This window comes from Thunnus albacares, chromosome 14 (genome assembly GCF_914725855.1).
Source record: "Thunnus albacares chromosome 14, fThuAlb1.1, whole genome shotgun sequence".
NCBI lineage: Eukaryota > Metazoa > Chordata > Actinopteri > Scombriformes > Scombridae > Thunnus > Thunnus albacares.
This window is the reverse complement of record NC_058119.1, coordinates 16,053,949-16,076,793: the sequence shown is the minus strand read 5'-3', so window position 1 is coordinate 16,076,793 and position 22,845 is coordinate 16,053,949. Positions and strand designations below refer to the sequence as shown.

At 41.7% G+C, this 22,845-nt stretch overlaps 1 protein-coding gene across 8 annotated transcripts in view; it reads right to left on the bottom strand.

The window, feature by feature from the left end:
* pax2a (paired box 2a) overlaps nucleotides 1-22,393 on the bottom strand; it is a 30,914-nt gene extending 8,521 nt beyond the window's left edge. For 4 of the 8 annotated variants that reach the window (XM_044373834.1, XM_044373832.1, XM_044373839.1 and 1 more), the window contains exons 1-7: nucleotides 22,253-22,393; nucleotides 20,597-20,762; nucleotides 19,373-19,570; nucleotides 15,735-15,820; nucleotides 15,415-15,534; nucleotides 6,513-6,688; nucleotides 4,303-4,423 (exon numbers count right to left, since the gene is read on the bottom strand). In XM_044373834.1, the coding sequence (XP_044229769.1) occupies nucleotides 4,303-4,423; nucleotides 6,513-6,688; nucleotides 15,415-15,534; nucleotides 15,735-15,820; nucleotides 19,373-19,570; nucleotides 20,597-20,762; nucleotides 22,253-22,295 (910 nt within the window). In that variant the 5' untranslated portion in view covers nucleotides 22,296-22,393. Of the gene's footprint in view, nucleotides 1-4,302; nucleotides 4,424-6,512; nucleotides 6,689-14,378; nucleotides 14,424-15,414; nucleotides 15,535-15,734; nucleotides 15,821-19,372; nucleotides 19,571-20,596; nucleotides 20,773-22,252 lie in introns of those variants that run through there. The other 4 variants (XM_044373833.1, XM_044373836.1, XM_044373835.1 and 1 more) reach the window with 2 other exon arrangements.
* Between the last annotated feature and the right edge of the window lie 452 nt (nucleotides 22,394-22,845).

Sequence of the window (22,845 nt, the reverse complement as noted above, 5' to 3'; positions counted from 1 at the left end):
TCATTGCTCTCTGGGGCACCTTTTTTGCTATCAGGCTAACACTTGGCTACCTAAACTTTAGAACATGAATCTGAAACTTCAGGATGAAACTAAGGCTGCCAAACATGAACCCCAAGCCAAATGTGTTTACACTGTGTCTGAGACTTCCTGCATACTACTGTAGGCTTCTGTTTTCTCAGCGCCTGAGCAACCATTGTCAAACAGACAGGGGTTACGACGCAACAACAACCGATACAAACGCTGCGTTCAAGACCACTGAACTCTGAAACTAATCAGACATGGTGTTGCTTATTGTCCTGGAGATGAGGCAGAGCCTGGGTAAAGGGAGCCTGTCAAATCACATGCCCTGATGATGGAGATGGAAGATAAACTCAGGGTCCTTGGGGACTCCTCTACCCAGCAAACACATCTCTTAGAGAGTGGAGAAGCTATAGAGTTCTCCAACATCTGTCTCTTCTCTACCACTGATACTACGTCTACAGACCCCATCAACCATAGAAATGGACTGTTAAGAACCTACAACAGTCCTCTGAGTGATGCGTTCAGATATAGCTACAACAGCCTTCTCTCAAGTGAGCATTTCATTTTTTAATCGTACACCAAGGAACTTGTGTGCGAACCATTTGCTGGCAGAACTCTTGTTTTCAAAGGCTGCTGTTCAGTCTACAGACAACTTTTTCATTCTCACAGTATGTTCAAGATCACAGCGAAACTTCCTTCTTGTGTAGGTACGACAAAGTCAACTGGAGAAGAGTCTACTGAGAATTAAATGTTGAATTTACTTCAACAGGGACACATTCATGTTTGCTTCAAATGAGCCAGTTCAACCTCTCTTGCGTTGTAGAGGTGGTAATTCATTACATTAAACTACACTTACATTAGAAAGGAACAAAAGAACAAGCTCATCCATTTGTGAGTGAGTAAAGAATATTTGCAGGGCAAAATAGCTTAAATTCCCTGTCCAAGGGTTTAAAGTCATTCATTATCAAATGTGTGCTCAAAGGTTAGTATGCCATTGTGGGGGGTGATATAAACATTAATTTCCGAGCTCGGGGCTGTGGGCGTTAACTGAACTGAGACAAGCTGTTTGTCACCAGGCCACACACCAGGCACCGCAAGTAAGGTGGCTGCTTGTTGTTTGCCACCCAGCAGAGAATCGCTGGCACTGCCAAGTCTCAGAGTTTGATGTAAGTTTCAAATACAGCATGTTTTTTCACCTCTGTTCTCTCATCAGTACAGTTTTGTGATTTTCTTGGCAAGTAAGTAAGAAGTAAGAAGGTAGAAATATATAAAGAGAGATAGACTTATATGGGATATTCACATCTGCTAGAGTTGTAGTAGATCAGAGGGGGGGCCATTTACACCTAGCCTCCCCACAGGCTCTGCTGAAAGTGATTATCCAGCACCCAGCCTGCACAGAGACTACTGAAATCTCATTGGGCATAACCCTGTTTAACCAGTGATAAGTAGCTACAAAATTATACTCTAATCATCTGTTCAAATGTAAAGCTTGCATCAGGATTAGAATAGCTAATATCAACATGCACATGATCTGCTAGATACCATATGCCACTTACTCAGTTAAGGTATCAATAGACAACTGTGCAGACACACGAATTCTGGCTCGGAGCCAGCGACCAGGAGTGAATTCAGATGCACTATACAGTTGACAGTGTTCATCTACTAAAGACAGACACAAACAAGTACAACACTCTCTTTACAGTTTGTATATACCGGAAAAAAAGTGCCCTATTTACTTATTTTTCCAGTTGGATATGCACCATGCTAGCATAAACAAGGGAATAAGTATAACACGAGTAAGTAATAAGTATAATACATGATGCTATTAAATTTTATATTATCTACTTTCCAATATTATCAAGAGGGAAGTTTCATGATGCTCCTCTTTAGGAAGAATAAGAGAGTATTTTCCTTATTTTCATTGAGTTGGTTACATTATAATGGATTGTCATTTACATATTGAAATTCTAAAGACAGTCATCGTGCTGGAGCGTAAATTATTTGTAAATGATTGGTGCTTTGATTGCTCTCTGCCACCCTCCTTGCTAGGTAACCGCCTCTTTCACACATTAGGGTAAACAGAGGACACAAAAGATGGCCCAACGTTGCTTTTGTTAGCGCCCTTGGAACGCAAAAGTAAGTACTTCATTAATCATTCATCTTTAATAGATTATGTAAATTTCAGGACATAAAAATCAACAAGATCAATAACTGTATGAATTTTAATTGGGAGCAGAAAACATTTAAAGAATGAATATAATCTCGTAGCTCCATCCAGTATGAGAGCATAATTTATTGATAATTGGATCCCAGCCTAAGTGAGGAAGCTCATTTAGCATTTTTTTTTCAACCTTGGCATACATTCTTATTTACAGGGTTTGCTAATGGCAGAAAAAATAATATTATGCACTAACAACCTACACCCAATCAAATGCCTCATGCATTGCATGGTGGTGAAAATTAAGTAATAAAAGTTTACTGGATATTTCTTCTGAGTTTAATTTGGTGCTCATAATTCTCAGGGTCATTTTTTCAAACGGCTGTAGTGTGCTGTCATATTCCATTTTAAGAAAAGTTTTGTTAGTTCACCCCCTCATTATGCAATCTCTGGCCCTCACATGTATCGCGTTAGGAGGCCCCAGGCCCCCAGGTGGCTTGGAGGCCACCTGCTATGAGTGTGTTCCCCGGAGCGAGACCGCTTTCATAGGAGGAGTCCAGCATAAAAGACAAAAACACACCTTTCTTCTCCTGAGGCCCAACTTTCTGGGGCAAATCCACCTCCCACATATTCAGGAATAAAAAAGGGGTCTTTCTTTTCCCATAGCACTGTGCCTGGGTCTGGGGCTGGACTATAGGGATCATTTGAGAAGGGCCACTGCAGTTTTCAATCATGCTGTCCTCCTCTTTAGTTACTCTCTCTCACACACACATACACGCACACACAGTGGACTCATTGACTTTGATGCCCACTGCATAATTATGGGAGTTTTATTAAAAAGCTGGCATATTATTCTCAAGTCAGTGTGGCCATCAGTAAACCTAACCTCTCCATGGGAAAGAGACTCAGCAGCCACAATGAAACAATATTTCAATTAAACAGGCAGCCATCAATTTCGACAGCAGAGCAAAAGAAGCTGTAGTGCAATCTAGGGTGGGTTGGTGTGGGTTATATGATACAGATAGTTAATACTACAAGATATATAATACACTGCACCTGCTATTACCTGCCAGCTCTCAGTAGAACTAACTATTGAATACAGCAACCAGCTCATGAGTTGAAAAGCACCTGTAATTTCAACGTTTCTTTCACTGTGTCTCATCTGTATCTGAGTCTCTCTCTCTTTCCACAGCGTGAGGCAGCCAGCCACTGTGCTGTTCCAGCCGCTGTCAATCAACAGGCTATCATAGCCTTTGACGACAACGTTGTGTCGTGGCGAGAACAGCAGCTGTCTCTTATGAGAATTGCTCCCAGTCAATCTGTTAGCGGGCCAATCCAGGCTAACACAATAGCCAGTTAGGAGCAGCGTGTGAAAGGCCTGTAGGATTTAATGGGCTCAGATGATATATTGCCTCACTCTGTCCCTTAGTAATAAACACACAGAGTGCCTCAAAAGTTCCTCAAAAAAGCTTTTCATCTGGTGGTAAGAATTTTATATCCCTGGAAAATGTGTATGTCATAAGGAAGTGGTATTTGAAATCTTGATGAGGTAATGATGATGCAATACTCCAATACTTTCTTAATGCCAAAATCAAAATGTTTTGCTTATTTTAAATGAGTGGAGTTTTAAAGTTGTAATACTTAATAATGGTGTAAAAGTAAAGCCAAAAACAATTTACATATTATCAGTGTTATCGGTATTACTGGGTGCAATGAAGTGGGAGTAAAATTACAGTAAACATTGTATTGGGTGAAAGTTTGGGTGAAAAAAGCTCCCTCGTTGGCTGTTGCCATCTTTACTAGCTCCAATAGTGTGCACATGAGGCCTCTGTTGAATATCTGACTGAGCTGGACTCACAGGGGAAAATGGTATAGTTTATAGTAATATTCCATGCTTCAATCTTTGGTTTGATTTTAGCTAAAAAGTTTTGGAGAACTCCTCTTAAAACTGACCAGTTGGGAAGATGCAATGAAACAATACAGAAATACAGAAAGCAGAGTTAAATACTCTAGTTTGTGTTCTCAGCACTGACTTATTTCGACCACCTTGTTGGAGATGTCTTTGGCGTGCTGCAGCTGTGTGTGTTCATCTAAGGATCAATCTAGCATGAGTCAGATTGTACCTGTCACAACAGAGTAGCTCTGGGAGACACTGGAGGCGAGGTCGGAGCTGCCGCTGCTGGAAAGGCTCGGCTTCACGTCTTCCAGGCCAGCGTTCAGAGACGGGAGCGAGTACTCATTCGCCTGTAGACAAATACACAACACATGCAAAAATATGTCAGCTGAGGGATGCACATGTGAGTAGGTGGCAATAAAAAAAGTGAAAGTCACACTTTTTATATAAAATACATATAATTTACAGGTTGTTTCATGATCTGGTTAACATCATTGCTATATTACATGCAATCCTACTTCAGCTGCCAGGTTTGAAGCAGATTTCCAAGTTTAGGAGACAATATATGTCTGCTGTATCTGGAACCTGACTGCGATCTTCTCACTGTGTTTCCTTCTGAATATTTCCTGTGAACCCCCCCCCCCCCCCCCTTAACCCATCCCGTCCCCGCTCCTCGTGCTTTTTTACCAAGACCCATGATGTATGCATGCATTAGGGCTTGTCTGAGGAGAAGGCAGAAAGGGAGAGAGGGATGAGAGAGGGATTGGGAGAGGAGTGAAAGGACGGGGTGTCAGCTGGCTCTTTGTGCTCCACTGCAGTCATCCCTGTGACCAGTCAAGGGAGGAGACATTCAGGGCTTTGTTACAGGAGAGACATGTGGTGGGGTTTTTAAAGGAGAGTACAACCTCAAAATCAACCTTTGTTCTTCGCCTTCAGGATGAACACATAAAAATGGGTTAATAAAATGATAAAATAGTGTGTATTGTTTTATGCCTTTTTATTGGAATTTTTTTTTTGCTACATGTTAGAGGTTTTCATTGCATTTCGTTTCAACTGTGATAAAATGCACTGTGCAGCTACTTTGTCGCAAGACGCCATCTTTGATGTTGTCCAATTTCTCATTTAGAGAAATGCATTCATCTGCTGTACTGCACTTGTAAACTTAATGTGAGGATCAGCCACCACCTTTTAAGTATTTGATCACTTTAATCTCAGGTTAAGACTCTGCTAGCAGCTGTGATGAATCCTGTTTGTTAATGAGATGACACCTCCTGACCTGCCTCTTCTTTGAAAGGATAAGTGTGTGTGCACACGTTTGTGTCTGTGAGTGTTTGTACCAGAGTGCGTGTGTGCATCTGTTTGTCTCAATGGGACGGGGTCCCACAGGGGCGAGCTGGTGACCCCAGTCTTGTCTGCCTCTATCGCAGATAAACTCTAATTGTCTGCTTACAACTGTTCCCTGGCACTAGGCTGGATGTTCCTCTCTATTCCGCTGGGCCTCCGCAGCACAAGAGCCATTTTGTCATGCAGATGGGCTGTGGGCAGGGCTGGGCAGGGCTGGGCGGAGGGCGAGTGGCAAGCACAGTGGGGCCTGAATGACCTGACCACATGGCTGCCAGAAGTGTGGGAGGGATGAGGCCTATTCAGCCAGGCCTCTTCAAAATGGCTTTTTAATGCCCTGACGCAGACACCAGACAAGCCCCTAATAGCCTAATATCCCACCTTTTCACCAGTTTAAGAAAAGGAGGGGGTGTTGGAAACAGGGAGAAAAAAGGAGGCGCACAGAAAGAGTGGAAAGCAGCCTGATTAATATTACATTAAATTAAAACTGATTTTTCTGGACCATTCTGACGCCGTTTTTCGTCCCCCCTCCTCCACCTTATTCTCGCCTTTTTAATACCTTCTCCTCCACTCTTTGTGATTGCAAGTCATTTCCAATTCGTTTTGGTATTGATCTTGCCGTAGAAATCACTTTGGTAATTAGCTGCATTAGGGCCTGTATAGCAGGCTGAGGGGCTGTCCCTCTGATTTATCGCCGCTGTAATTCCCCGCGATCGCGCAGAGATGAAAATGAACTCAATTAGGGCACTGCTAAGGCTGCATGGGCACCCACATAGAGTTCCAATGGAAAAATTAATAGTCTCTTGTTGTTTAACAGTCTAATGAATGTAAATAAAGGTTATCCGCTGTAATAGGCTGTAGGCTTGTAGGTTGCTTTGAGTAAGAAGTAGCGTAGAGCTTTTTGTCACCTGTGTCAGAATGTGTACCTCTTAATTCATTTTGTAACATGAGAAATCAGTGGAAAAAAACCCATAATATATATATATATATATATTATTGGCTAATACAACTTAAAGACAAACAAGAAGCAGGATCAGCACAAAAACCGTCAGGGCCTGCAAATGTCATGGTGTAGAAAGAAATATCTGTATGGCCAACCTGCTCGGGTTTGATGTGCTCTGAAGGGGGGAAAACATCGGGGTAAGACGGGCGTTCAAACACACGGTCCAGAGCTTCCAACTGCTGCTGGGTGAAGGCGTCTGCTCGCAGGTGCTTCCTTAAACTCTCCACACTGCCCTGAGAGTCGCTGCCCGGGCCTGAGCCATCAGAGCCATCTAGAGAAAGAGGGAGAGGAGGAAGGGAAGGGAAGGCGACAACATTCTGCATCAGGACACGACTGCAGTCTTTTTACCTGATATTATTCTAGTAGGCTAGCAATGTGAGATAAGCATGAGGAAAAAATGTTTTTGTGCTCAACGGGTTTGAGAGTGATGGCATAAGGAGCTGTAGTAAATTCAGGGAGAACAACCAGCATGTCTGCCTTTTTATCTACCTCTCTCTTTCTATTTTTCTCTGGCCTCTCTCTTCCTCTCACACACATGCACTCACTCAGGCAGCTCTCCGCCTCCCCCACCTCTCCTCGCGGCCACCATCAGCACGGTCATCATGTGATAGGTCTATGGTAATTGATGGATTACCTTCGGTGCAAATATATACTTGTAAGGGAGAGTGTGTGTTTCAGGAGGAGAAAGTAGGGCTGGCGATTACATACAGAGCCTCTCATTCTGCCAGCGGGAAATGGAGAGCCATTATTTAACTGTACTATTTCCTCCTGAACATATTACCCTTCCCTCTCTCTGTCTCTCTTTCTCTCCCTCCATCCCCCACATATTGCCTGTCCTCTGGAAAGCAGAATGGAGTGGGGACGGTACTCAGGGCCGAATGAGGACGGGGCGTCGAGGGCAAGCGTATGCATTTCCCCACTCGGTCACACTCTATATAAACAAATGAGCCTATGCTTCCCTCGTTCTCCTGATCTCTGACCCTATCAACTCGGCCATGGAGCCCGCCGCCACCGCTGCAGCTCTCCCTCTGCTCACTCATCAAGTCAGCTAAAACCTCCAGCCAGCATCCCAGGAACCTCCACTCTACTGCCTGCCTCCCGCCACCCTCCCTTCCTCCCTATACCCCACGCCAACAGCGGATGAGGGCTTTAGCTCCCGTACAAATCTGTCATTCTAAATTTGCAGCAGATTATGTTCTCTCCTGGGCGAGCCAGCGGTGATATATGATATGCAAGGCCACTATTGATTGCCTGATCCGCCAGCAGAGGAGGGAGGCGAAATGAACTTGGAATGAACATCATGCCTCAACTCATTGCGCGTATAATACTCTACTTAATCCCACATTTTTCTGTGCTATGGAATTCAATTGATCAATCATGTTCCACTGATGGTACCATTTCAGGGGCGTTATTGCCATTCTGCTCAGCTGCTTGACCTTTTTTCAATGGCTGAGGCCAGAGGATGAACCCGACTCGCACCAAGAAATAGATCCATGGAGAGAATGGAATAGAGGACTGTAATTGGGTATGAGTGTGTGTATGTGTAGATGGGAGGGTGTGTGTATATGTGTGTTTCACTGGTAAAATACAGTATATTGACTTTAGCTTTGTGTAACATTTATGAAGGAATCTGTTTTTTTCCTCCTGCCACATGTGTTTTTCCTACAATCCGTTAAACGGAATATTTTAACACAGGCTTTTTTTCTTTTTCAAACAGCTCCCTTGGGTGAAGGGTTGGGGGTTGCTGGTAGCCGGGCAGCATTAGTGTTGCTGTATGAAACTCAATTGTTGTCTGTGGTACAGAAGAAAATGGAGTCATTAATTACCTCGTATCAGCTGGTCTGAGAAAAGAGGAAAGCACGATCAATAGCAAGTGTTTGTCATTCACTATGGCGGAGCATGCTTACCATACTCAGCACCCACCACCCCACTTAATCAGGCTTTCTGGACTGGCTGCAAAAGGACACAAATTCTCACCGCAGGAATTTCTTTGGTGCAAATTTCGAATGTTACAAAAGACCCACCGCCAAAATTAAAAACACAAGTTTGGAACCTGCTCGTAATTGATTGTCAGGCATTTTAACACAAGGATTAACAATAAACAACAACTAAATCTATATTAGCAACCAGTGGTGGAGCGTGACTTTCCACTAGGTGGGGCTATGACAATACGTAGTTTGGTGAATTTTGGCAGTGAGCATGCGCCATAAAATGTAGCAGGGAGCCAGCTGCTGGTAGCTAGCGGCTAGGCTTGCCGTTTCTAGAAGTTTAAAAAAATATCTTTTGGTGGCCACTTAGCGACTGATTTCACTTTACAATTATCACCACAGTGCCACAATGATCTGTGTACGCTTCGCTTGCCTTCAGACGGTAAATGTTATCTATAATAGAAAATTGCCCAATCTGGCAACATTTCTTAGGCGTAAAATTTTCTGCCCCAGATCCAGTTATTTTTGGTGTGCAATGTCAACCAATCAGGAACCACCAGGAAAAGCCGAACATATTACACACATCCCGCCATTGGACAGAGAAAAGTACACCCTTCGGCACACAGACAAAGATTGTAGGCAGCACATGTTTCTGTAATTATGTATGATTTATGTGAGAGTAACGACTGACATTTATATATACACAATATAACAATAACAAAATTAAAATATGTATTTCACGATTGGAATTGCAGGACAGGCAGCACCCCAGAACCCTTAATGGACCATACGCCCCCGTTAGCAATGTTTTGTGATACCGTTAAAAGTTTGTTTATGCCAGTAATATTTTAAAAATTGGAGTTAAACAGGCCTAATTTTTTACAAACATTTTCTCAATTTCTAATTCAAACTCCTCAATTATGCATGTGAATATATTCAAATTTATATGGTCAAAAAATTGCTGATTTGGCCTTTAGATAGAAATAATAGTAAATCATTTATTTTCAGAATTCACCATTAGAGGTTTATGTTTGACATATATCATAAGATAGCTGCAATAAATCAGATTCATCCTTTGACAGTCAGCGTGTCAAGTGGAGTGTGAAGCCCAACTGTCAGTTTGCGTGTGTGTATGTGTGTGTGTGGCTCATTGACTGGCTTGTTTCATTTTCTCAGTGTTTCTTCAACCCCTTTGGGTGTCTCAGCAGGTATTCTCTTATCACTCCCACAGCACCAGCTGACTGCGTCTCTTCGTTTTAACACCAAAGTGTGAGGAGACAAACCGAGATAAAAACAAGACTCTCCAACAGTGACATTCACACGTATCATCCCTAAAGCAATGCACTTTCTGGTAAATTCTCTCTTTGATCAGCTTGAACAGACGGATGCTGTTTCAACTTTGCTGTGTCCAAAAGTTATATATTTCATCATAGCATGTTTAAACATTTAAGCCTGCTGCATGTCAAGCGGATTGCAATGCTTCGTACTAAGTCACCAGACAAACACAACAAACAGACATGAATCTGCAACTGGTCCCTTTAGTTCTAATCAGATAAACCTAAAAGTTGTTGCATGCCATTAGAAAACTAATACTCTCTCTCATGCACTTTCAACCATTTGCACACACACACACACACACACACACACAACACACGGACAGAGTTAACCAATGTCAGTAACTACTGTTAAACAGACTACAATGGTATCAAAAGCTGTTCTGTTTTGCTTTGTCTGTAAGGGGGATGTTAACGTCCTGTGGTGGCATGGTGGCACTTTATGTTCTTCTTTCATCTCCCTGTTCCAGTGATAAGATAACTCAGAGGAGAGAGAGGTGGGGGCTTGTTTGAAAGGCAAATGAATTCCTACACACTGCCTGGCTCTCTCCGTAAATCAATGACATGGGGTTTCCTAGATCAGAGGCTGCAAGTCGACCGTTTAGTTATCCGTCCTCTGCTGATAGGTGAAATGATGCTATCGCAAATTGTGGATCATTTGTTGATGTTTTTAAAAATGCAGTTGAGCTTGAAAAAAAAGAGCACAAACAAACTGGTATACCCAGAGGGTGAACACTCCTTCCCTGTAAGCTAGCTATATTTATGAAACCTCTGAAGCGGAAAGGAGAGAGGTGGGTGGGGTGGGGGAGAGAAAGAGAGAGAGAGAGAGAGAGAGAGAGAGAGAGGCAGCAACACTGCCATGGCTGTTAAGATCCTGTTATGTTGCAACGTGTTTAAGAGCTTTATTAATTCGATTTAGCACCACCAACCAGTGTAGTGACTGTCAGCAGGCACAGTGATGCTTATTTGCACTCACCGCCATCGCTGAGGCTGCGTCGATAGTATTTTGAAGCACATTTTATTTACTTGGATTTAAATTGTGAGAACCAGGCCAATGCAGAAAGTTTATAATAAGTAAATAAGTATACAACTATTTGGGAACAGTTTGTGACTATAACATCAATAAGAGGGTTGCTCTGGTGGTAGACCAGGTTGGCCAGTAATTGTAAGATTGGTGGTTTGATTCATGGCTCCTCCTGTCGACATGTTAAAGAGTCTTTAAGCAAGACACTGAACCGCTTACAATGTGTGTTTGTGGGGAAAAAATGTAAGTTGATTTGGATAAAATAAAAGTTTCACATGTTTGGACTATATTGCAGAAATCACCATCTTATCAAGCCACCTTTTTATAATTCAGTCCTAAAAACAAAATAATCTGCCATTTTCATCTAGTTCCAGTGCAAATCAACTTGTTTCAAGAATTCTCTGAACATTAATCTTGAAACAAGAAAGGATGAAGCAGATTGGTGCTAGAAAACTTTATTTTAGAAAAATATATTGGTTTACACTGGAAACAAGCTGAAATATTCTTACTGCACTGGCATTTTTTAACTTGTTTTGTTGCATCTTTTAAGAAACAAACACTCAATTACAGACCAAAGATTTTTTTTTACAGTGCACCTTGTCTCTCTTTCTCATTTCATCATCTTTTATTGTTCTTTGTCCTGCTGCTCTACCCTCCTCTGGACCAGTCTGTCATTTAGCGGTTGCCACCCTGTGTGGCAAGTATTTGTGGAAATGCAATTAATGTATCCCTTCTTTTCTCTTGCCTTTTCTCCCTCCTCAAGCTGAGTAATGCATCGCTCCATTAATTCTCGGCATCGCTGCTCGTAATTGACTTTTCTCTGACATGATTCCTCTCCATTGAATGAATTCCCTCTCCTTATATTTTTGTGACGGATCTCATTGTATATTGTTTACAACTATACGCAAGAAGTCATGTTGCTGAATGCAAATGGTTAACCCACAAGACTCAGAAAGAAGAAGGGTGGTGATAAGAAGAGGAATTGAATGTTGAAGAGAAAAAATGGCAGAGATAGACCAGAGAAGGAGGAGGGGGAGAAACGCAATGTGGACCCTTTGTGTCCTCCTCTGCTGTCGGGGCCCTAACAGCTTCTTGTCTCTATGTTACGCTCTGTGGCCCCTCTCAAACCTGGGCTTTTCTCTCTCACACACACCCCATCAGGGCCATCATGGTGCTCATGATTTCATTTATTTCTGCTTCGCTCTGGATACATTTATTTTCTAAAGTGATCCGCTATTGACTCATTGTCATGGACTGGCTTGACTAGCCAACCAGTGTAGGCCCAGGTTAAAATCCATACACTAACTGATTTAAACTCCGCCAGTGGGTCATATGTGTTAAAAGATACACACCGGACAATCTCCAAAAGGGCCAAGTATCAAATTTGAACAAATCAAAACAGCGACTGTATTCATTTTTTCTTCAAGCTATTGAACAAGGTTGATGTGACTCCGGCTGCTGCGTACAATCGTTCTTTTATGTCATGAATGAACAACCTGCTAGGTCATATTTTCCTTTTCTGGCTCACACACTCATCAGCTCCTTCTACACTCATCCCACACCCACGCTACAATCACAAGTTATGACCTTTGCTTTCTCCATCTAATTTATCACTGTAGCTCCCTATACTGCCTGTCCTCCCCAGAGCTCCACTGGGCTCCATCCAGGATGTGGTAAGCCAGCTATTAGAGAAGCTGTTATGTCACATCAACCTGCCTGTGTACAGCAGCAAGGTCAGGAGTAACCTGTCACAGTGCGCAAGACTAGGAAAACACTGAATTTAAATAGAGCAGCTGATAAAAAAAACAGCATTTCCTTTAAAAAGAGAACAAACCAGAGCAGGTATGTCTCACTCAGCTCGATCATAATAATGAGCTCAAAAATCACGGAAGGGCCAAACTTTTTAAATGGACGTAGCACCATAATACACATTTAACAATCACACAGCAGTTGTCACCCAATCCTTCTCTCTCTCTGTCTTTTCTTGGCTTCCACTTCCTCCATAGGTTTAAATGACTGAGTGAGAGCATGCTGTACAACAGGCTAATTTCCCCACTTCACTATTAATGCATTTGGCAGGAACAACATTCCATTTCCCGTAATGAGATACACAAATAAATCTGGCTATGGATAGATTTGAGGTGGGGTGGTGGTGGTGGTGGTGGTGGTGATGGTGGTAGGAAGAGAGGAGAGGGGTGAGGAGGGGGGGCAAAGGAGGGGGCGCATTGAGACGCATTCTCCCAGCACTGGCATAATTGGTATCGCTGCTTGCAGACATGCAAACCAATCTCTCCACAGATAGGGCTGAGACTCTCTCTTTTCCCCCCTTAAGGCTATTTCTTTTGTCTTTTCGATAGCTTGCACATCCAAGATAGAGGGAGGGAGGTGAGGGGGAGATGTTAATTTGTGAATTAATAGCTTTTCTCTGCAGAATTGCAAATTCTTTAAAATGTCACTATGTTCACTGTGTGAGGAGCATCTGAAGCCACAGAGTTACAGACACACACACACATTTCCATGCACAGATGTGTGCATATATGCATGCACAAATCCAAAAACTGATTCTTCCTCAACTCTCATTGAGGCTGCCAGGACTTTTTTCATCCCTCCTCCCCTCATAAACCCACTTTTTTTTTTCTCACCCCCACCTCCCTGCTCCTCTGTCTCTCTTTTTTTCTCTCCTCCCGTCTTCACTCGAAGCTGTCCAGTGTAACATGCTACTTTTAATTTGCAATAACACATGACAAGGACAGATTAATGGCTCTTATGGCACCTATGTCCCTGAAGCTCGTCTTACGGGGGACCCAGTGTACATAACACGTGTCACACTACATTATCTCTACAGCCCTCCAGTCGTGGGGACCTTTTTCTCCCTCAAAGGGCAACCATTGACTTCAGCCACACCAGGATCACACACCAGCAGCATCGCGACACCAACAGTATGAGGACTGTGCAGAGTGTTTTTCAGGTTCATCATGGTGAAATTACCACAATGTAGGCACAAATCTTTGACTTGTTTTCAGATATGCAACAAAGTCCACTGAGTCATTTGTAAAATATTCTAAAAAAAAAAAAGAAAACTATTTGTTGCACTAGTTTTTAATTTATTTATTCACTTACTTAATTATTTTTTATTAATTTGTGTATTTAATGAGGTGTCTGACAATGTAACATGTTAAAATTATAGCAGGTAAACTACTGCTGTGACACTTGGGCTTAGCCAGCTCATGAAGGCCTTTTTGCTTTTTTTTTTAATGCTGAAATAATAAAACCTTTTTTGGCAATTGGAAATTACCATGAATAACTTAACACAAGAGCTGCAGTGGGTTTCTTGACATCACAGGCCAAATTAAGAGGAATCATAAAAAAGTAAATTTTAGTTTATAACAATTTACTTCTTGTTGTTGAAATCCAAAGCTATAATTTTAAATTAGCTACATGGTGCATTACTGTATATTGAACTGCATGCCATTACATGTAAAATATGATTTTCCACAGTCAGTTTAGCTTAATTTATTTTAATTTCTCAGGAGATTGTTTATTGGAAAAAAAATCGTCCCCCGCCTCTTTCCTCATAAGCTCACAACCCCGGAAGAGCAAAAACAGCAGTTGAGAAGAGAGTATTATGATCTGATTAACCAAAGCAAAAGAGAAGGTTGTCTAACTTCAACTTACAATGTCCTATTTTCCTCCCATCCAAGTGGTTGCCACTCCAGAGAACTAAAGAGACAGAAACATAAAAGAAGGAAGTGGCCTGTTTTGATGAATGTTCTTTGAGATAATTTTCAACCATGTCATCCCACCATCAGCCACCTCAAAGCAGTACCCCAGAATCAAACATGCTCGCACACACACACACACACACACACACACACACACACACACACACACACACACACACACACACATACACACACACACACGCAGCCCCCACCCTGCCTCCACCGGTCTGTTCCTACACCTGTTCAGGCCTCCACCAGGGACATGTTAATTCATAGGCATTAAAAAAGCCAATTGTTTGCACAACCGATAATCTATTAGCCCTCAGGCAGTGTGTGTCCACTCTCTTGCCTTGCCTAGGAATGAGAAATTCTGGCTTGGACCGGATAGGCTTCCACTTAATCTTTGAGCGTATCTAGGTCTATTTGCTTGCCAGTCCCCTGGTAGTGTATACTTTAATATAAAGTCTTACAAAAATACTTCATATTGAATGTTTTCATGCTGTTCCGCACCGCAGAATATGATACAAAAATATTAATTAGTCAAAAAATGCATTTTGTGCGTTTAGTAAATGGTATTTAACTGATACTATCATGGCAAAGAATCACACTTTTTCTGCCTTTTGTAACATTGTAGAAATGAAAGCAAGAGCCAGCAGCATTGATGCCTTGCCAAGGGGGATTAGAGTTGTATGACAGCTATATGGGATATCTACAGTATGTCTGGTATAAAATTGAGATGCAGCTCTGTAGGCGTATGGTAAAGCGTAGGGCATCAGAAAGCTGATTGAATCACAACACACTCTCAACACTCGCCCTGCCTGATATACAACATAACAAGTCACTGGAGACAGCACACAGAAACACACTTGGCTGCAGCGCTGTCATAAATGCCATCTTCTTCACACACAGAAAAGAAAAAAAAAAGTAGGAGACGAGTGATGGAGAGAATTAAAAGGACGGAAACAAAAGGGATCTTGTATCTCCCTTACCATCGTCTCGTTTCCTCTTCTCGCCGTTGGAGCGGGGGATACCCAGAATGCCGTTGATGGAGTAGGATCCTACGGGATCGTTGGAGGCGCTGGTCACAGTGGGGGAGGCTGTGCTGGGCACTGATGGAGAAAGCTGAGTTAGTGGGTGTGCACAGTATGTATGTATGTGTGTCTGTGTGAGTAGGTCATTTGTGTGTGTGTATGTGGGTCAGTGCGTATAAATGCTTATGTCTTTTATTTCTAGTTTCTACCACAAACAGCCGCCCTGATTGGCTCATTTGACTATGCTGTAATCTGTGCGTAGCCTCATTCATGCTCACCTATGGTGTGACCGGGCGTGGAGAGCGGCGTGACAGATCCGTCAGGGGAAGGGTGGAATTGCTGCTGGACTTTGGTGCGGATAATCCTGGTAAAGTGAACAACAGACACGGATCAATCAATACTGCTTCCAGAGCATGGAGATTTCACACCGGCCCAGCCGCCCCGGGACACTTAAACACGGCACATCACGTCCACTTACACCTGTGCATGTACAAGTGCTCCATCGTTTGGGGCGCTTGTATCCTCATATTCGGGGCCACCGTCACAAATAGCCAATCTTTGGGCTTTAGGGGCAATCTCTGTGCTCCTGTGTGAGGCTGAATAGGAGCTGCCCCCTGAGATTGTGGATTCAATCTAGCTGGATTCTGAGGTTAGAAATATGATAAAGTCCCCATACCAGTAAGATGTGATGTGGCGGGAAAGTCTTCATTGCACTTTGGTCTGAATGATCTTGCAAACAAAGCATGAAATCACATCAATTCACCTCAATGATCAGCTTCACTGACTCTACCTGGCCAACTCTAATAATCTCCCTCTCCTGCTCCCCACTCCCTCTTTTCTTCTCGCTCTCTTTCTCTCTCCATCTCTCAAACCTGATCTTTCACTCCTCTCACTCCCACCCTCATCTTCTTTTCTCATTCTCCCTACTGTCCAATGTGCTCACTGTTTTACTGCCCGTGTTTCACACTGTGTGTCTCTCACACCCCTCATCTCTTTCTTTTCCTTCTTTCTCTCTTTACTCCTCTCCGATTCATTTTTACTATTCCTCTCTGTCACCTCTCTGGTGTCTGTTGTAGTTTTTGGTCTTTTTACTGCACACAGGAATCCTCCAGGCTCACTGAGGATCACAGCCTATTGATTGGGACTCCGGGATAGAAAAGTTGACAACAAATGGCAGCGAGGAACAGCAAATGCAAATGGAGATCTATAAATAATATCTGACAGGAAAGCAATAGTGTCTTATTGGCCCAACCTGAGACCATTGCCACATCCAATGTCTTTCTTTCTCAAAAAAAAAAGAAAAAAGAAAAGAAATTAAAGCAGCAGTCACAATAATCTTTCAACTTTAGAGTTGTGCATTTTATAAAACAGTTGTACGGATGCAAAAACTAGAGGCCTAAGATAATTTTACATTTGTAAATTTGAGGATTGCTGTAATTCTTTTAGTAAAACTCACAGTACAGTGGGATTTACACAAGCTCAGCTTTAGCTCTTGGGACATGATCGTATTACATTAAGCCATGACCATGGTAATCTTTTGATTGACAGACGAACGTGAGATCATTGAATAACAATCAGCGTTGTCTACAGACAGAAATCCCACATAGAAGCCCTCTCACTCGAGAGATGTGACAAAAAACAGACTTTTACAGACTGCAGATGAGGCAAACGACGTTCTCGTGTGCATGCGGCACTGAGCAATAAGCTATCAATTCTGACTCCGGCAGCTATAGGGGTTAACTTCCTCAGGGGCAAAATGTACATCAGACTCTTTTCATTCCCCTCGCTATCTCGTGTGTCCTCCATACTCTCTCCTTCAGGCAGGGCAACAAAGGCTCGCAGCCTCCTCCAGAAAACACACATCAATATTTTATTTGAATTTCTAACATCTCACCACAACAGTTATCTGACCTCATGACTCGAGGGAGCCTCATAAATTCAAGGAATTTGTTTCGAGTCTATGTTGTTGATATTGAATAAGCAATTTGGATGGGTGAATTAATGACTTTGGCGTTTGGCTGTTGTAGAAAAAAAACACAACATCCCCAAAGAAATATTAAAATGTGGATCAATATGATTGAAAGCCGCTCAGGACCTTATGGGTACGCCTCTGTCCACTGGTCATGGTGCAGTGGGTGGAAACTCCTCTCTGCGGCAACAAAACAAAGTGCAACCCTGTCTCTGTGTAATCTTTAATAATTCATGCAGGAAAAATGTGTTTAAAGCCAGGACATCCTCTTTAGTCAACAGAGCAGAGGTCAGCCACCTTAACCACAAAGACCACCAGGGGTCCACTGTCTCTTTCTCTCCCTCTGTCTGCCTCCTTTTACTTCTCCACTTCACGGTCTTCCTCCCCCACATCTTTCCCAACACTCCTTTCCACAACAACACTTATAACCAAAAAAAAAAAAAAAGCAAGAAAAACATGAAACATTTAAAAGTGCACGCATAGTGAGAATTAACAAGGTTTAAAAGAGCTATGGTTAGATTTTTATAGACAATCTCTGCAATTTTTAGGCTTTAAAATAAATATAAATTAACATCTTAAATGCTTGTGGAATGAAATAAAAATTCAAGAGTGAGACCTACTGATTGTTATGTTAGGATCTGTGAGGCCCTGCTTAAAGAATAGGAATTTCACAAGATCTGGTGTTAATTATTAATGCGCAGGCCAACTTAGTTTCAAATGACACAATTTTCTCCTAATAGTGCTGTTTCACACAACTCAAACTGAGCAGATTATCATATTTTTTTCTAAAAGTATTCCATATATATATAATATACATACTAAAAACATGTTTTCAGTTTTAGGAACAACAGGTGAAAACAGAGAACAGCGGCAGAGAGACCTGTTGAAACCACAATTTCCATGCCTGCCTAATTTTTCTAATATTTCTCTCTCTTTTTTTTTGAGGATATTCATCCATCTCCTGCATTTAGCTGGATGTGTTATGAGACTCTCTTTAGCTCATTAAAATGTAATGCCGATGACCAGCTCTCTGGAACAGTGCCTCCTAACCAAAGTTCTTCACTCGCCAGGCACTATGGGGCTTTTTTTTTTTTTTACTTTGCACACATGCACTGGGGTTTTCGCCGTCCTCTGTCTAAAGATACTTTGTCCACTGCTTGTCCCACTTCATGTGAAAAGGTGAAGGTGTAGGGTGTCTGTTTCTTTATCTGCTTCAGTGGAACAGAAACTCTTTTATAGTACATTCACGCATCAACACTGTTTTAGTACTTGAATTTTTCCATCTTCTATATTATTCTAGACTTCTTTTAATTATTCTGTAATTAATTATGATAATATCGATAATATTAATCATGTGTGGTTAATTTAGAATTGTCCAACCAAAGTAATGTGTGTTCTGCTGTTGCTCCACATGCACCTCGGTGTTGGAAAACAGAGCAATTGCTTGGCAATAAAGAGTCTGCCGTCTCTGTCGCAGTGTGGTCCGCGTATTGAACGACTTTGTTGGGTATTTCCCTCTGCCTCTGGATCTGGTTACGCGGTATTGATCGGTTTTTATCGAGACAGATGTGATTTTTCGTGGCCCCAGCCTCCGCTCCCGTGCTGGCTGTGTTGTGGAGGGCCACAGAGGGGATTGAATTGCACGTGTGAGACCACCCCGGATAGGCTTGGCTGGAATTGACTATAGTTCAATGGCTCTCTGCTTATTTTCTATTTATTATATAGGCTCGATTTAAAGCATGCACGCACGATAAATGACAAGATTTTTTTTTCGCTCTTGCTTCTTATCTCATTTTTTCCCCCCATTTGTATTTGGCACACAAATTTTCTCTTACATGCATGCACATATTTAGGAAGAAATAATAAATAATTTTCTCTCTATATATAAAAAAAATCTGCATGCCTTCTCCAATAAGATAAAATAAAATATATGTTTTATGGACCTACCTGTTGATGGATGAAACGCTGGGGACAGTGTCGTTGTCGCAGACGCCCTCAGCCAGTAGTCGGTCCCTTATCTCCCAAGCGAACATGGTTGGATTCTGGCGCTTATAATCTGCTATTTTATCCACCACTTTCGGGGTTGCAACCTTTGGTTTGGAGCCACCAATGACTCCGGGTTTAATACTGCCGGTTTCATAGTACCTGCATGGGGACAGAGCGAGTGTTCCTGAATGGATCCCTCCTTCAATTCAACATCCAGTCAGTCGTCTGATTGATGGGAAAGGTGGCCTGAAATCGTTTGTGTGGAAACAAATCTGCGCCGACCTTCTGCAGTTACATGTAGGGCAAAATATTACCTACAAATATGATGGCGGCTTTAATCTATTAATTAGTCTGGAAGTGTGCTGTTATATGGCCCTAATTGAGTGTCAGCTGGAGGGTGAACAGAGCGGATTTTCAACAACAAAAAAAACAACAAAAAAAAGCAGTGTAATTAAAATCACACAATAAGCAGTGAGACGGACAGAACAAAGGACAGTTTAGCTGTAAGAGCACAGTTTAGACCTAATTTCTAGTCTCTATGAGCTTATAGTAGCATGCACGACATGCCACCATGACCTACTGGTAAATGTTGGTGACAGACATTCAGTGTGTGTGAAATGAAAATACCTCTGAAATGCCTTCTGATAGCTGAAAAAAATATATTTCAAAATATTATCTCACAGCATTTGTGCTCTGATGTAAAAAATTATGTAGAGCTAATTTCTCAGGTTTAAACTTCGCACTGATGAGAAAATATAGGAGCGCAAAGAATGTGTTTACGGTATTTTTTTAAACTGAAAAGTCGTTTTTCAAGTGACCTCATGTTACTTAATGGTATTTTCTTTATCATCTGTGTCTCCTATAATTTTAATACAGCCTCATATTCTTCTGGGGTATTTATTATCCTTAATGTTTAGCTGTAAACTCTCCTCCTAAGATTTATTTCGTGATTATGATGCTTTTCTTTTGTAAGGCTGTAGGTGATGGATAGAAAATTTCGTACGTAGAACTGCTGTGTTCAAGCAAAACAAAAAAAAAAAAAAAAAAGAAAGAAAGAAAGAAAAAATGACCTGCCTATATAACCGATGACTGAGGCTGAAATAGAGCTGGGTGCGCATATACGAGCTAGAAGATTGATGTTTGACACACATAGGGCTCTGTTGGTAGTGGTTTCCCCCCTTTTACCTGCCGAGGATTTTGCTGACACAGCCGTGACTGACCCGTAGCTGTCTGGAGATGTCGCAGGGCCGGACGCCCTGGTGGGCCAGCTCCACGATCCGCTGCCTCACCACGTCCGGGAGGGGTCTGCCGTTCACAAACACCCCGCCGAGCTGGTTCACACCGCCGTGCCCTGCGTGGGATACAACAGCAGCACAGGAGAGCATAACATTACATACCTGCAGGAGACACGTCCTCACATTTTTGTTTTCTGTTATTGTCTGGGAGAAATGCACTGTGTGTGTTTTATGTTCTTATTTTCTATCTAAAGGTGAAATCACATTACTGTTAACACACACACACACACACCTACAGACACACACAAATACACATACAAATACATTTTAAACTCCTGTTCTGAACGATTTATTAGTGGATAATAATAATAATAATAATAATAATAATAATAATAATAATAATAATAATAATAATAATAATAATAATAATAACAGTAATAGGAATAAGAATAAGAATAAGAGTAAGAATAAGAATAAGAATAAGAATAAGAATCAGAATAAGAATAAGAATAATAGTTGCTTAAAAAACATAGTAGAAAATGAAGCAGCCTAATAATAAAAAATAATAAAATTCTGGTATTTTTGTTGCTTCCAAATGCGCAAAATAAATTCACTTTCAGGGCTCTTTTGGAACAATAACAGCAGCTCTTCTCTCCCTGTTCATTGGCCTGGTTAGGTAATATTTTCCAAGATCACCTCTTCCACTGCAGCCTAACACATGTCGCACATATTACGTTTCAACCTGTTTAATTTTCCTTGCACAATTATTGTAAATAATTAAAATGAGCTTTGATAACTCATATTACAAACGCGGATGGTGCGAATGAGAGGAGGAATAAATAATTTACGCAGAGTCCGGGTCTTCTTTACCCATATCATATGGAGGAAAACATATAAGGAAAACAGCAACACTTGGAGCAACTGTTTCAGTTTTTTTTTTTTTTTTTGCAGTCAGTTTTATTCTTTACCACCTGAGTTTAAAGTGAGGGATGGTACATAAAGTGACACGTCAATTTACACACAACGTGCTCTTGTCTCTCTCTGCAGTAATGTCACAGGTGATAAAAAGCTTTGTATTTAAATTAAGGAGTTTCCATTTTCTCACTTAACAGTAAATGTAGCTGTAAACAGCTCATATATTCCCATGTCAGTTTATCTCTATAAGACAAAGCTTCACACAGAAAAATCAGTGCTGAAAAAAATAAAAACAAAACACTTGGATAACACATGTGCTTTTAAGAATTAAACAGAGAATTATTTGTTTAAAAATGTATCATTAATCTAAATAGTTTATGTGCTTCCTACTTTAATTTCTATAGTCAGAATTAACATTACTAAATCTATTTTTAAAAGACTCCTCTGGGAAAACTTTGCCAATGTTTTTTAAGAAGAAAAAAATAGTAGACAAATACTAACATGTTAAATGTTTGAGAGCTGTACTTCACGTTGGAAAATAACACGTGATGAACTTAAATATTAAATACATAGGTTGTATATAAGGCCATTTTAAATGTATTACTGCTGGTTTTCTGTGCAAATCAGCCCGCAGGAATAAAAGTCACAACACAGAGCTGTTGTTGTCTACAAACTACTTCAGTATACTCACGGTGCATCGCCGAGAAGGGGTCTGCTTTGCAGTGAATATCCATTGGATAGCAAAGGAAAGAAAGGTAATCGACTGAGGTCGCCGTTTCGCCTCGGTGGTGCAGCTTTAAAGCAATGAAAAAAACAACAACAACAAAAAAAAAACAACAACAAGGATTTATATTTTTGTGTAAAACAGTCCGTGTGGGAAGAGTCCGCAGGCTGCAGCAGAGCACAGCTTTACTGGCGGCGATGCTAAGTTTTCCTCCTGTTTGAAGTCTAAACTCAAAAGTCTGCAGAAGGGCTGTCAGGTGCAGCGCATGACCCACGCGTGTGCAGAGCGCACCAGTCGCAGCAACATCGGCTCAAACCGGGTCACAGTTTGTGTTTAAAGGACATCATGAGGAAAACAGAAAAAAAAGAATAGCTGAGTTTCCACGGGTCCGCTGCGGCCGAAAAAATCCCTCTCCTCTGCCGGCGTGGATGGAGGACTCTGTGGTTTAATCAGATAGGGGCGGAGATGACAACAACATGGACACGGCGAAGTACAGAGCAGTGTGTCCCCCTCTCCTCCGGAATGGGCTGTGCCTGAGCGAAGCTTTGGGCTGAGAATGA